Source organism: Aspergillus ruber (assembly GCF_000600275.1).
Source record: "Aspergillus ruber CBS 135680 unplaced genomic scaffold scaffold00030, whole genome shotgun sequence".
Lineage (NCBI taxonomy): Eukaryota > Fungi > Ascomycota > Eurotiomycetes > Eurotiales > Aspergillaceae > Aspergillus > Aspergillus ruber.
The window spans coordinates 147,991-161,333 of record NW_024467326.1 but is presented as its reverse complement, the minus strand read 5'-3'; the positions used below and the strand labels follow the sequence as shown (position 1 = coordinate 161,333).

The 13,343-nt window shown below is 49.6% G+C and overlaps 6 protein-coding genes across 6 annotated transcripts; 4 read left to right on the top strand and 2 right to left on the bottom strand.

Annotated features, from left to right (window-relative positions):
- Nucleotides 1-53: 53 nt before the first annotated feature.
- On the top strand, nucleotides 54-1,831 carry EURHEDRAFT_415936 (epoxide hydrolase family protein). The gene is made up of 8 exons (XM_040782820.1): nucleotides 54-354; nucleotides 408-541; nucleotides 598-870; nucleotides 920-928; nucleotides 983-1,169; nucleotides 1,227-1,347; nucleotides 1,411-1,566; nucleotides 1,621-1,831. Exons 1-8 carry the CDS (start codon nucleotides 134-136, stop codon nucleotides 1,699-1,701), a joined length of 1,182 nt encoding a protein of 393 aa, XP_040635627.1. The 5' UTR covers nucleotides 54-133; the 3' UTR covers nucleotides 1,702-1,831.
- Nucleotides 1,832-2,047: 216 nt separating this feature from the next.
- EURHEDRAFT_380601 (DUF1917 domain-containing protein) lies at nucleotides 2,048-3,041 on the top strand (the record flags this gene model as incomplete). Its single annotated transcript, XM_040779313.1, has 2 exons — nucleotides 2,048-2,102; nucleotides 2,155-3,041. 2 exons carry the CDS (start codon nucleotides 2,048-2,050, stop codon nucleotides 3,039-3,041), a joined length of 942 nt encoding a protein of 313 aa, XP_040635626.1.
- Nucleotides 2,897-4,496, bottom strand: EURHEDRAFT_415935 (COG1/VPS51 family protein). Its single transcript, XM_040782819.1, has one exon. The coding sequence runs from the start codon at nucleotides 4,263-4,265 to the stop codon at nucleotides 3,369-3,371; it is 897 nt and encodes a 298-aa protein (XP_040635625.1). The 5' UTR covers nucleotides 4,266-4,496; the 3' UTR covers nucleotides 2,897-3,368.
- A 37-nt stretch (nucleotides 4,497-4,533) lies between these two features.
- On the top strand, nucleotides 4,534-5,313 carry EURHEDRAFT_389139 (OB fold domain-containing protein; the record flags this gene model as incomplete). Its single annotated transcript, XM_040779770.1, has 1 exon — nucleotides 4,534-5,313. The coding sequence occupies one exon, from the start codon at nucleotides 4,534-4,536 to the stop codon at nucleotides 5,311-5,313; it is 780 nt and encodes a 259-aa protein (XP_040635624.1).
- A 4-nt stretch (nucleotides 5,314-5,317) lies between these two features.
- Nucleotides 5,318-9,839, bottom strand: EURHEDRAFT_415934 (SKI complex subunit tetratricopeptide repeat protein SKI3). The gene is made up of 3 exons (XM_040782818.1): nucleotides 9,667-9,839; nucleotides 9,399-9,599; nucleotides 5,318-9,347 (listed from the first exon to the last, which is right to left on the bottom strand). The coding sequence occupies exons 1-3, from the start codon at nucleotides 9,777-9,779 to the stop codon at nucleotides 5,402-5,404; spliced, it is 4,260 nt and encodes a 1,419-aa protein (XP_040635623.1). The 5' UTR covers nucleotides 9,780-9,839; the 3' UTR covers nucleotides 5,318-5,401.
- A 145-nt stretch (nucleotides 9,840-9,984) lies between these two features.
- On the top strand, nucleotides 9,985-12,975 carry EURHEDRAFT_415933 (sterylglucosidase 1). The gene is made up of 5 exons (XM_040782817.1): nucleotides 9,985-10,147; nucleotides 10,249-10,813; nucleotides 10,866-11,797; nucleotides 11,844-12,162; nucleotides 12,220-12,975. Exons 2-5 carry the CDS (start codon nucleotides 10,430-10,432, stop codon nucleotides 12,844-12,846), a joined length of 2,262 nt encoding a protein of 753 aa, XP_040635622.1. The 5' UTR covers nucleotides 9,985-10,147; nucleotides 10,249-10,429; the 3' UTR covers nucleotides 12,847-12,975.
- Nucleotides 12,976-13,343: the final 368 nt, after the last annotated feature.

Sequence of the window (13,343 nt, the reverse complement as noted above, 5' to 3'; positions counted from 1 at the left end):
GAAACTTCTCCGGGGTGAATCTTATCGAGTCAGATGACTTCATTGACCCCGCAGATGAAGTCTGGCAGGCATAATGTTATTATCAACTTCTTTTTCTTAAAGCTGAGGATAGTATACGAACTCTGCGATAGCAATGTCTTCATCGTTTAGTCGACTGCCCTCTACGGCGAAAGTCACCCCTGCGCCGTTCAAGGTATCCTTCTCAAATAACGAATTGGAGGATCTGAAGACGCTGGTCAGACTCTCGCGGACGGCACCTCGTACCTACGAGAATTCTCAGTCAGACCGTCGCTATGGTATCACGTCGGATTGGCTGAATGGTCTCAAGGAGCAGTGGACGAAGGACTTTGACTGGTAATCAATCCTCTGATTCTAGATATCCTAGTCACCTTGAATGACCGGAGCAGGCAAGCAACCGAGTCCCGTATCAACGAGTTTCCACAGTTTAATACTACCATTGAAGGAATGAATATTCATTTCGCGGCCCTGTTCTCGGAACGGGAGGACGCTGTGCCCATCCTTCTGCTTCATGGCTGGCCAGGTAATGCTACGCCTGTTTCGTCGCTAAGAGACGATTTCTCATAGATTATCTAATAGGGAGCTTCCAAGAATTCCTGCCTCTTCTAAAGCTTTTCCGAGAGGAATTCACACCGGCTAATCTGCCTTACCACCTCATTATTCCCTCCCTTCCGGGATACACCTTGTCGTCTGGTCCTCCGGTGGACAAGAACTTTGGCACCGAGGACATTGCTCGGGTCGTAGATCAATTGATGAAAGACCTTGGGTTTGAGAGTGGCTATGTAGCTCAGGGAGGGGATATTGGGAGCAGAATTGGGAGAGTGTTGGGTGTGGACTATGATAGCTGCAAAGGTTTGTCCGATAACTGCGTCCAACCATTACACATGCTAACATCAAATAGCGGTTCATCGTAAGTCTATACTATAGTTATAGCTATGCCGGACTCAAGGCTAATCTGCGCCAGTGAACGCCTGCTTCATGCAACGCCCTGAGGGCTTCTCGGATAAGTCTCTCAACGAGTTCGAGCAGCGCGGATTGAAGAGGGCAAAAGACTTTGTGACAACTGGTACTGCCTACGCTTATGAGCATGGTACCAGACCCAGTACTATTGGTCATGTTCTGTCGTCAAATCCTATTGCCCTGCTTGCGTGGTAAGTTGATCAACCTGATATCCAGAGTCGGGAGTCATTTTATCTTACGATACATAGGGTTGGAGAGAAGTACCTGGACTGGGTTGACGACCCTCTTCCATCCAACACCATTCTGGAATTTACTTCGCTCTACTGGCTGACAGAGACATTCCCGCGCGCAATATACCCTTATCGCGAGGTTCGTATTTCATCCTGATGCAGAGGATCCATGATAGCAACTTCGATGCTGATTATTTTTTAGAACTTCCCTCCTAAGGGTATCCCTGCTGGTAATGACCCGCGTTGGTATATCTCTAAGCCACTTGGCTTCTCGTACTTCCCCAATGAAGTGCTTCCCGTTCCACGCTCTTGGATTGAAACTTCAGGAAACCTGGTATTCTGGCGGGAACACCAAAAGGTATGACAATATAGAGCCTACGTTTACATGGTTACCTCTGCTCACTATTACCAGGGTGGACATTTTGCTGCTCTTGAGAGACCAGAGCAGATTAAGGCAGACTTGACGGATTTTGTCAAGCAGATCTGGAAATGAGACTGCCAGATAGCTACCCTAGATTTCAGTAGCGTAAACATATGCCAGACGGCTCTCAAGAGCCCTCGCTAGTTTGTATAGCAGCATATTCATCATATAAAAAAAATGTTCATTTCCCTACGATTCCGTCTTTCAGCATCGCTTCAAAACGTCTACATCTCATACAATCGATCAATTGGCCAATCAGTGCCCATATTCAGTCTCCACCTTGATAAGATCAGGTTATCAGTCTGGAGGCAAAGAATAAACAACATCCTAGACATAGCTCACTGCATACATGCACAGAGCTTGGACATCTAATTCATCACATTGAACAAACTCCTGTATATAAGCCCCTCCTCCCTCCATGACTACTTTCATCGAAGACACAGAATTATTCTCCGACGAATCCAGCTTCTATGGTACGCGTTTGCATAGTTCCCCGCTAGCAACAACCACTAACCTACCCTCCAGGGGACGACACCCAAATAGTCCATTATGAAGAACTGGCAGAGAGCTACAACCCAGAGCCATATTGGGCTGAAACACATCACCACCTCCTAAGCACCATCCAGCACAATGCGCTTGCACCGACACCACCATCACTGCCATTGAAAACCACCGCTGCGCTGAAAGAAGAAGAGGGTTTGCCATCCATAGGGTCTCGCGGGCTGCCACGAAATGCGCGAGGTTGGAACGAGCCAGTTCCCGATTTTCTCGCGCGTCTACCGCCGTCCACTACAAAAGAAGAATCCATAGGACCGTGGATCTTTGTGTCAGAACTAAACAGGCGGAAAGGCTTTGATGAAGAGGAAGAAGGGGAACTAGCCAGCTTTATTGCGAAGGGGAATGGGCTATTAAGAGCGTTCGAGGAGAAGAAGAGTGAACTGGAAGAGGAACACGACCGATCTGGTGCAAAAACAAAAGCACCGCTTACACGCAAGTTAAATGCTCACCGGCGTGCGCTAAAAGAAGACATCTTCGCGCTGGCGCGGGAGAATGACGTTGTCTCCGGGAAATGGATGTTATTTCCGTCTGTCGACCGCGTGGACGCTGTTTGGAAAGCGGTGGTTGAGGCAACAGTGGATGGGGAATTGGGGGATGGTGCGAAAGTTGCGACAGATGCAGGTGATCGTATGGTGCGAGGGATGATGATTTATACAAGAGATTATGGGAATATTGATGATGTTCGGCGGGTGATTGAGAAATTGGTGGAGTTGGAATTGGTGAACACTGAGCAGCGGGTGGGGATTTATTACAAGGCAGATGCGTTTACATATTTGAGGATTCTTGGGGATAATCCGTATGGATTGAAGGCGAGCCTGTACTCGAGTAAGGATGTTTTGGCGGGAAAGGCTTGATGGGGTTTTCATGATGATATGATGTTCATGTACGGATTGATGATGATTATGTGCTATATTATGTTTTGTCTATTGAATTCATGCATCGCGTGTCCATAGTCTGACCAGAAGCATGTACTTCAATCTCCTTTAGCGGCTTCAATCGCGTTGGCTCTCGTTTGTAGGACTGTAATTTCAAGCCCTGCAGGACCGCGAGAAAAGAACGGTCCGGTAAGAGCAATCGGAGACATCATGGAGAAGTCGAAGGGCCGGTAGCCGTGAGCTCTTATAGACCTTAGAGCCTTGCGAAGGAATTGTGCAAAGCCCAGACACTTAACCGTTTTCTGCTCATGATTCCTTGTCTTCTCCGGTATCCATGGCCTTCAAACATGCCTTCTTGACTTCAGACACCCCTTTCACGCCTTCCCATTTGTCAAGTAAATTCTTCACCTCGACCCAGTCCTTGTCGGCCTCCTCTTTCTTACCATCCGCCAGAAGTTTTTCCAACCGACTCGGTGCCCCCAAAACCCATTTCACAGTCTCCTTCTCAACCTTATTGCTACCCGCCTGCTCCATAGACTTCGCCTCCTTCATCTTCCGCCGCTGCTCCTCCCCCTCCTGAATCAAACTCCCAGCAGTCTCTGCCACAAACCCAATCGCCGGCCCCAACGTCCTAGTCATCTTCAACGGCGCTCCCTGATCATCCATACTCCTCCTCATTTTCCCAATCGTCTCAACCGCTCGAATCAACTTCGAATAATTATCATAAACCAACGCTTTACGCTCACTGTCCAGGGTACGAATATCCCCAACAAGACTATTCTCGGCCTTGAGCACCGTAGACAGCGACGACGTCGCTAGTAACTGCTCAACATAGTGCTGCGCGTTGAAGTCCGGGTTATCGAGTTCCGTGCCTGTTGCCACAACGGACAGATTGGTGTTGGAGATGTCGCCGGCGTCGGTGTGTCGAGGGACACTGCGGGAGCGGCGGGCGTCTGCATTGCCTGCGGCTGCGGCTTCGGGTTTGAGATTGTAGTAGTCTCGGAGGGCGACGCGGTTGCGGCGTGGAGGGTGGAGGGATGGGGAGACTGCTCGTGCTGTTGAGGGTGTGGAGGATGCGCTGAGGCCTGCGGCGCCGGTGTTGGTGTTTAGAGTGTCGAAGGAGGGACGGTGGGAGGATGTTGGTGTGGGGGAATGGGCGCGCGAAGAGGCTATTGATGGGCGAGGGGAAGATAGAGTTGACATGTTGATTTGTTCGTTATAGTAGTGATGAATAGGAGAGGTGAATGTTGAAGATGAACTGTAACTATCGCCGATAAGCGGTGTTCCCGTGCTTTTTTATCTTTTCCCCGGACAACATTTTGAGCACTTCCACTTTACAACCTCTACACACAACAACTCACAGAACATTATCTGCTTTGTTTCCTGTTTTACTTTGCATAGCGGAGGCGTCTTCCTACAACTTCTATCATCAACTGAACAATTAGTTACCACCATCACCTACTGCACCCCCATGTCCACCCCTCAATCCCAAATCGCAGCTCAACTCCAGAGCGCAAAATCCCTCTCCGTCTCCCACTCCTGGCTAGACACCTTCGTCGCCTCTTCCTCCGCCTCCCTCCAGCGCAACATCCCCATCTCCGCCCTCACCCAAACAGCCCTCTTCCGCGTTCTCTCCTCCGACTTCCGCGACACCCTGATCACCACGAACCCCTCCTCTGTGCTCCCCATGGATATCTTCGATCCGGCTGTGAAGGAGAGACGACTGGTGGGGCCAATTCCAGTGCAGGTGCTTGATATTGAGGATATCGGGTCCAGTTTATGGAGTCAGGTTGAGGCGATTGAGCGCGTAGAACGCGGGGAGGCGATTCGGGGGAGGGAGATTGTCCGGACGGTGAGTGTGGGGGAGGAAATTGAGGATCGAGCGAGTAACAATAATAACAGCGGTAATAATAATGCTGGAGGTAATGAGGGTGGGGGCAATGGACCTCATCGGTTGATTCTGCAGGATGCGGCGGGGACTCGGACTGTGGGGATTGAATTGAGGCGTATTAGTGATATTTCCATTGGGAAGTTGCCGATTGGGGCCAAGTTGATATTGCGGAGTGCTACGGTTGCTCGGGGCATGGTGTTGCTGACTCCAGACTGCGCTACTGTATTGGGTGGGAAGATTGAGTCGATGGACCGGGCGTGGAAAGAGGGTCGCAAGGCAAGGTTGATGGCGAGAATCAATGAGATGGCACAAGAGGGACAGATGACCAGAGGCAGAGGTGGAGATGCAATGGAAGAATGAGTTATGGAAGGAGAGAACAGGTAAGAGCTGTTCTTTTCATTATACAATGCTACTCTCTACATAATGCGTCCCTGTCAAATGCATACAATCAAGCTGATCCAGACACGATATGATTTAGTTCCTCCCAACCATCTTGCTTCCATGGCGCATACATGATTGCCCGCAGCGCGTCGCCAGCCTTCCCGGTCTGCGTAAATGCCTTCGAAAGGTCTACAGCGTCAAGGTTGCTGCGTGGTGGAACACTGCGCAACGCTCTCTTGACTGCCATTTCGGCAGGGTGGAGCTCGTTCGAAACCGCGGACAACTCTATCCAACCCTGTGGCTGATCCGGCGCCCTCATAACAGCCACTGTGGCCTCACCCATACGCCGCGTTTCCTCTGGGATGTTGGAGTCGGTAAGACCCAAGGTGGAAACTGCAGTCAAGAGCTTGATCAGTTTGGTCCGACCATGGATGTCAATATCATCCCTAGTGATCATGCCTTGGAGGTCAGATTCGACAGCCTCGATGGCGTCTTTATCAGAATCTAACAATGCAATAGCCCCCAATAAGGTAACGGCCCCAACATGGTCTGTATTGTTCTCAACACAATCAAACAGTTGCTGGCGAGCCACGGCGCGTTCCTCTTCTCCGCCCTTGGCCCATAACACTTGCGCAAGAAGGCAGACCACTTCCGGTGCGTTCTCCGCCTCTTGAAGTGCATCACGGAACATATCAATGGCACGGTCCATGGACTTCAAGTAGTAATGTGCCAGACCGGCGGTCAGGTGAGCTGACAAGCGCAGTCTTCCGTTTGTCTCGGGATCGAACTTCTCCGCGTCCTCTTCGCCAGATAACATGATTGCAGTCTCTGCTTTCTCTGCTGCTTCTTCAAAATCATGGCGCGCGAGAAGAATACGCGCAGCATCGGCGTTCGCTTGTGCAAATCTGAAAAGCGATGCAGCTGACTCAGTAACTTCGTATTCCTCTTCCATTGCTGCGCATACACCTTGTAGACTAGCGTTCGCGTCGGAGAATTCGCCAATTCTTTCTGCCAGGAGCGACGAAAGGTGGGCAAATACTATATCTGACGGGTCCTGGCAACGAAGCTGGTGGAGGGCGAAGAATGGTTGGATGAGGTTCGACAGCTCATTCGAAGCCGATGGATCAGACAGAAGGTGGTCAAACAGGGTCGAAGTGTACTGCTTCTTAGATAAAGCTAGCGATGAAGTCGAAATGTCAAAGGCGTGTTCAAACAGACCTCGTGCCTCCGTAGGCGCTCCAAAGAGAAGGGCGAGGAGTCCTTGGCCGATCCAAGCTTGTGCATAGTCTGGGTCTGTAGATTGAGCACGAGTAAAGGCTTCATTTGCAAGCTGGATATCATTGTGGATGAGATAGAGTGTTCCAAGGTTGCCCCACACTTGGGCACTACGGTCATTCAAATGGAGACTTCGCACGAAAGCATGCTGCGCGACCTTCGGACTCAAGTTCGTTGTAACCACACCTAGAGAATTCCAGAACTCAGAGTTTCCGGCCTCAAGTTCAATTGCTCTCTTGAAGCATCGGATCGCTGCCTTGAGGAATTTGCGAGGTTGTTTCCTGCCCTTCTTGGCCGACTGCGTCTGCACGGATCTATATGACTGGTACTCAGCCCATCCAAGGTTATACCAAGCGACTGCTTGAGCGTGGACATCCTGGATAGAGACATGTATAGCGCGCTTATATGCTAGAATGGAGGCATATACGCAAATATCAGACTTAGGCAACAGTCCAGTTTCATCCTCTTCCGGAAGCGAGATGTAGTTCTGTCCCATCTCGTCGACATCAGTAAGGATATCAAGTGCAGCAGGATCGAGTTCGGTGTCGAGTAGTTTCCGGACCTCATTGATTGGCAGTTTATCTGCCTTCAATTTGATATAGGAGAAGTTTGCGCAAGCATCTCCGACAGCCTTCCACAGGTTGAAGATGTCAGCTCGTTCGTGAACCAGTGTCGTAGCCACCCGAATAGCTTTGCTTGCCAGCTCAGCGCCGTCATTGAAGAGTCCAGATTCGATGCACTTCCATGAATTCTCGGTGAGGGTCTGGAGTAGTGCAATCGTAACACCAAGCTCATTCCGTCGGATGCTCAGCACGTCCTCGTATCTCGAAATGGCATCATCATATTCTCCAAGTTCACGCTTGACATTGGCGAGCATGTACCGCGCAAACCAAATGTTCTCCTTTTCATCGTTCGAGAGATTTCCCTCCAATTGCTGAGCATGGTCGAAAGCCTTCGTAGCGGCAATGAATCGGCCGGAGTGATGGTAACTTTCTCCCAGTCCGACCCACGAGTGATAATCGCCAGGAGATATACGGAGCGCTGCCTGGAAAGACACAACACTTTTGCTGTACTGCTGCTTGTTCACTTGAACTGTACCCAGGGCTGCGTATGGCCAGCTATAACCCCTTCGCTTGGAACCTGGGGCAGGCTTGGCTTTACCTGAATCCACGACTCGTTGAGCTACGGCCTCAACAAGATCCCACTCTTTTTGATCCGCGAATGTCCGAGCCAGTCTCTCAGCGGCTTCAACCTCAGATGCAGACAGCTCGAAGGCTTTGTGGAAACATCTGCGTGCACGAACCCTGTCTCTCTTGTAATCGGCGTAGTAAATTCCCAGACTGGTATATGCCGGGGCAAAGTTCATGTTCGCTTGTATTGAGGCGAGGAAACTAGCGTATGCGCCATTGCGATCCTTCCGTGCAGCAGATGACGGGTTCAATTCCCACTGGCAGTATCCGATCCGGTACAAAATCTCAGACTTAAAATCACGGTTTTCTGTACGCGACTCCTGGATTTCCGAAAGAACCTCTTGGAGCCCCTCGAGGCCAGATTCGAAATTTGCATTAAGCGCCCTACACCATGATAGCTCTGCCCGAACCTTGATGTTGGCTGGGTCGCGCTCTAGAGCACGCTCCAAAAAGTCGATGGCTTCACCATAATCCTCATCGACCTTAAGGATCAAACCAATGCCAAGAAGGCAGCTGGTGGATGTTGGCTTCCTCTTCAAAATGCCTTCAAATATCACCTTCGCCTCCGGATGATTACGAGGAAGCTGGTAGTAAATCAGCGAATTGGCAAGCATGATGTTCACGGCATCAGCGGTGTGTTGGAGATCCACACCAGACAATTTTACCAAATCCTGGATATTCAAGATTCCTTTGCGGGCGACATCAGCCACGCTTTCATATTCCTCAATGGACAAGTAGAGCTCAGCCATAATCCGATGTGCCACAATCGAGGAGCGGGCAGAGTCTAGCCCTTCAACCATAAGAATCAAACGATCCTGCACCGCCAATTCCTGATAATCCCCATTGTTTTCAAACTCAGGCTCCTGTTCGCTCGATGGTGTCTCCTTGGGTGATTTCTGTTCCTTGGGAAACGGAGAGATGTCGCTGGCCAAAAAGCCTGTCAGAACCTTCGCGAGACCATCTTCCGGGAAAAACTCAATAAAGTCCTTCAACAAATTAAGATCCCACTGCGAGAATTCTTCGACATCTTGCCACTCGAGCACAATCTTCCATGCAAGCTCAAATGGGTGTTTGATGATGACCATGTCGTGAGCACCTCGCAGCAATTCCTCTCGTTTTGCAATTTTCTCTGCGGACGGAAGAACGGCAAGGGTGTCATATGTCCTTTGTATGAGCTTTTCTTCATACTGGCGACGGACCTGATCATCGTGAGACCAGTCCACGATCCCGCGATAAAGCTGTTCTAGCTCGCTCCGCTTAAAAGCTTCCCTTTTCACCTCTAGGGTCACTTGGTCGATTCTGGCCCCTAACCGAGTTCTCCGCTCACCGATCTCTCTGTTTATGAACTCCTTCTCTTCCGCCTCGGTAATATCGATTAAACGCTGGTAGGTGAGGGAGGGATGCGGTATCCGGCCTTCAAGGTAGTTGTAAAGTGGGCTAGATGGCAAATGCACTTCAAGTGCTTGCTTCTGTTGAGAGCGGCTGCCTTGTCTCTTGGCGAACTTTGTATATTTGTCCACCACATCTTGACAACGATGCTTGTCGTCTCTGGAACAGAATCAGTCACATTTCGATCCTCGACGAGATTCCACAACATACTCATCTGCGAATATAAGAGCAAGGTTTACAGCTGCATAGCGGTATGACTCAAGCTTGTGGCTTCCTTGCTTTTCGTATAGGTTGATCAGCCCTTGCCATGCTGCCCGGTCGCCCAGTTTTGCGTGGGTTGCGGCGAAGTATGCGGATTCGGCATTATCGTTCTTATTTAACTTGTCGTACGCGAGACCTAGAAATAGATTCCTAGACACAGAGAAGCAGAATTAGCAAGAACGAATGCACGGAGCACCTGGATCCCAATGTCACACACGCATGATAATTCTGAGGGTCTTGCTCCACAATGTCCTTGGCCTTTTGAGCTGCGTCCTCAAAGTCCTTGGAGTCCAGAGCTGTCCGGACAGCCTTGAGCGCTGACTTGCTCATACTCCTGGAACAATTCCTTCGTCAATAGCGGATTGAACAGAACAAATGGTCGCGACTCGGTGGTGGTGCGGGACAAACCAAGATAGAGCTTCGCGGTTACTATGTTTAGTTTAGCGTCTGTGGGGAGTCCAGAAGGCGGATAACGTCAGAGCTGGCCTTTATCGAGATAAGCGCCTTCGTATTCGTATCTCCGCCTGACCGCACCCGTTGGGAACCCAGACAGCTGGAGATCCTTAACTGCACTACTGCCGGGGACTTTTATCGTTCTTATTTCTTTGCTTCTGTAAATCCTCTCGTGATTACAGATTATTTGGAGCATTTGGACGATATTATTTTTCCCACCAGACATTATTGGAAAACGTGGCAAGGTCGGTCCGCTATACTTCTCGTGCTATGTACTAGATGCAGATCACGGGTAATTGAGACCATTGCCATCGAACAGAATGCTGACTTTTCCCCTGTCACACAGAGAATAGTAGCTATCTAGTGCAGAGTCCGAGCACGCTATTCGTCATATAGCCTTGAATTATCCTGGAATCGGCCTCTGGATACTTCCGTCAACTCCTTAATCCGGCTTCGGAAGACCTTGGATAGAGAAATCGGGTTCTTATCTCTTTCCACAGAGGAATAGGCCAGAGTTTCGGTTAACCATGGCACTTCCGCGCCTTCGAATTGATGGCAAAACATTCAGAGACCCGCAAAATCGGGAGATCACTTTAAGAGGGATCAACGTTGCCGGCGAAGCGAAGTATCCTGCGAAACCAGACGTCCCTACTTATGTTTCCGATAATTTCTTTGATTCCGGTGATGTTTCGTTCGTCAACCGACCCTTTCCGCTCGAAGATGCACACATGCACTTTGCGAAGCTCCGAAAATGGGGTTACAACAATATACGATACGTCTTCACTTGGGAGGCCATCGAGCATGCTGGCCCGGGCATTTACGATCAGGAATGGGTTGCATTTACAATAGAAGTGCTTCGTATTGCTAAGGTATATGGCTTCTACGTTTACATGGACCCCCATCAGGATGTGGTATGTTTCCTGTTAACTATATCAAATGAGGTGGAGGCTAAGAAACACCAAGTGGTCACGCTTATCTGGAGGATCTGGTGCGCCAGGATGGACACTGTACGCCGCAGGCTTCAATCCGAGAGCTTTCAAGAAGACTGAAGCCGCCCTCGTCCAAAACACATATGACAATCCAGCTCTGTTTCCCAAGATGATATGGAGTACCAATTATACCCGGTTCTTCTGCCAAGCAATATTTACCCTATTCTGGGCCGGACGCCAATTTGCCCCTAAGGCCATCATAAATGGCATGAACATCCAGGACTACCTCCAAAGCCACTTCATCGCTGCATGCAAATACCTAGCTGAGAGGATCCATGAAGCCGGGGATCTTGAAAATGAGGTTGTTATCGGATGGGAGAGCATAAATGAGCCTCATAGGGGATTGATTGGTGTTCAAGATATATCCGTGATCCCGCCTGAACAGCAGCTTCAGCTAGGTACATCTCCAACTGCTTGGCAAGCCATGCTGACAGGATCTGGGCGACCTTGCGAAATCACTACATGGGGTTTCGGCAGTTTCGGGCCTTACCAGACTGGACGGGAGCTGGTTGACCCCGAGGGCGAATCGGCTTGGCTACCAGCGGACTATGATGACAGTAAATACGGTTGGAAGAGGGACCCTGGTTGGAAGTTGGGAGAGTGTATCTGGGCTCAGCATGGTGTTTGGGACCCGTCGACCGATCAACTACTCCAGAAAGACTATTTCGCGAAAGACCCGAACACAGGAGAACCTCTGGATTACGAAAAGTTTACCAACACGCACTTCCTGGAGCACTATCGGGCATATAGGGACGCCATCCGGAGTGTCTGGCCAGAAGCTATCATGTTCTGCCAGCCACCCGTCATGGAAGTTCCCCCGGACTTGAAAGGAACGATTGATGACGACCCTAATATGGTGCATGCAGTGCACTACTATGACGGTCTCACTCTCTTGACGAAGCATTGGTAGGTTTCCCAGTATGACTGCACATTGCATTGCTAATCAAAATAGGAATCGCCTCTACAACGTTGACGTGATTGGTGTCCTCCGTGGCAAGTATTGGGGCCCAGCCTTTGCTGTCAAGATTGGAGAGACAGCTATTAGAAATTGTCTGCGTGATCAACTCAAGTTCTTGAGAGACGAAAGTCTTCGGTACATGGGTAATCATCCGATGATATTTACGGAAATTGGGATCCCCTACGACATGGATGACAAGTATGCGTACAAGACCGGCGACTACAGTAGCCAAATCAGAGCCATGGATGCAAATCACTTTGCATTGGAAGGCAGTACTTCCAATGGATTTTCGCTGTGGCTATATTCTACAAGGGTAGGTCTACATTTCTCTTGATAATAAGAACAATTTGGCAGTCACTAATTGATTTAGAACGATCACGAATGGGGAGATTATTGGAATGGAGAGGACCTATCTATTTTTTCAAGCGACGACCTGGAGCTTCCAAGTGGATCTTCAGTTCCATTTAATCCTCAATTCCCTGGTTATTCGGAAAGTCAAAGCAATACGGACGGTCAGCACGTTGGACCGGGAGATCTGAAGCAGGCACTTTCGCCGCCATCGATCTCGTCGGAGCGCTCTCAATCCACAGGTGCAGGGACCGGCCATCGGGCCGCAGAGGCGTACATCCGCCCTAGTCCAATCAAGACAAATAGCCAGGTTGTAAGCCATCTGTTCGATTTACGAAAGTGCACCTTCACCATGTCACTGAAAGCCAAGGAGGCTGCCGGACAGGAAACGCCAACGGAAATCTACCTTCCTGAATTCCACTTCCCGAAAGACCAGTCAGAGATCTCTGTTAGTAGCGGGAAATGGGAGATAGATGCTGAGGAGTTTAACTCGGTAAAGGTCCAGCGTCTGCGGTGGTGGCATGAAGCGGGCAATCAGAACATCAAGATCGAAGGCATCAAGCACAAGCTGAGCGAGGCATCCAACGTACCAGGTGATGATGTCAGCTACTTGGAGCAATGTCAGAAGGGAGGGTGTGTTGTTATGTGAATGCCTTTTTGTTTCTTTGGATGTTCAGTAATCATTGGCGGTGATTAGTTGTATCATGTGTGATAGTCTTGACATTCTTATTATTGCCAACTTGATTGGACAGAAATACATTTGTCTGCTATAAGAGTATACACTACGTATTCCGTGATATATATCCAAAAAGGAACAACTTTATGTCTATAGTTGACCAGTACCACTCCCTCTCCAACCAACTGTACTCTAGAACCCCCCAGAGCATCTCTTCTTTTCTTCCACTACAGCCACCGCTTTGCACTAGTATATTTCTATTTATCGTTACAGATCCCATGACCAGTGAGCGGTGAGGTCCAGACGGTCGGTGTGTGGTGATTGGAGCGGAGCGCGTGGAAACTCCGTCGACTTGCCTCAAAGTTCGTCCGTTTTTCCTCTTCTTACTCTTCCCCATACTGTTTTTCTCCCCGCGACTGCAGAGGAATAGGCACTGAACATCGGAATTTATATAAACAGGAAGAAGATAA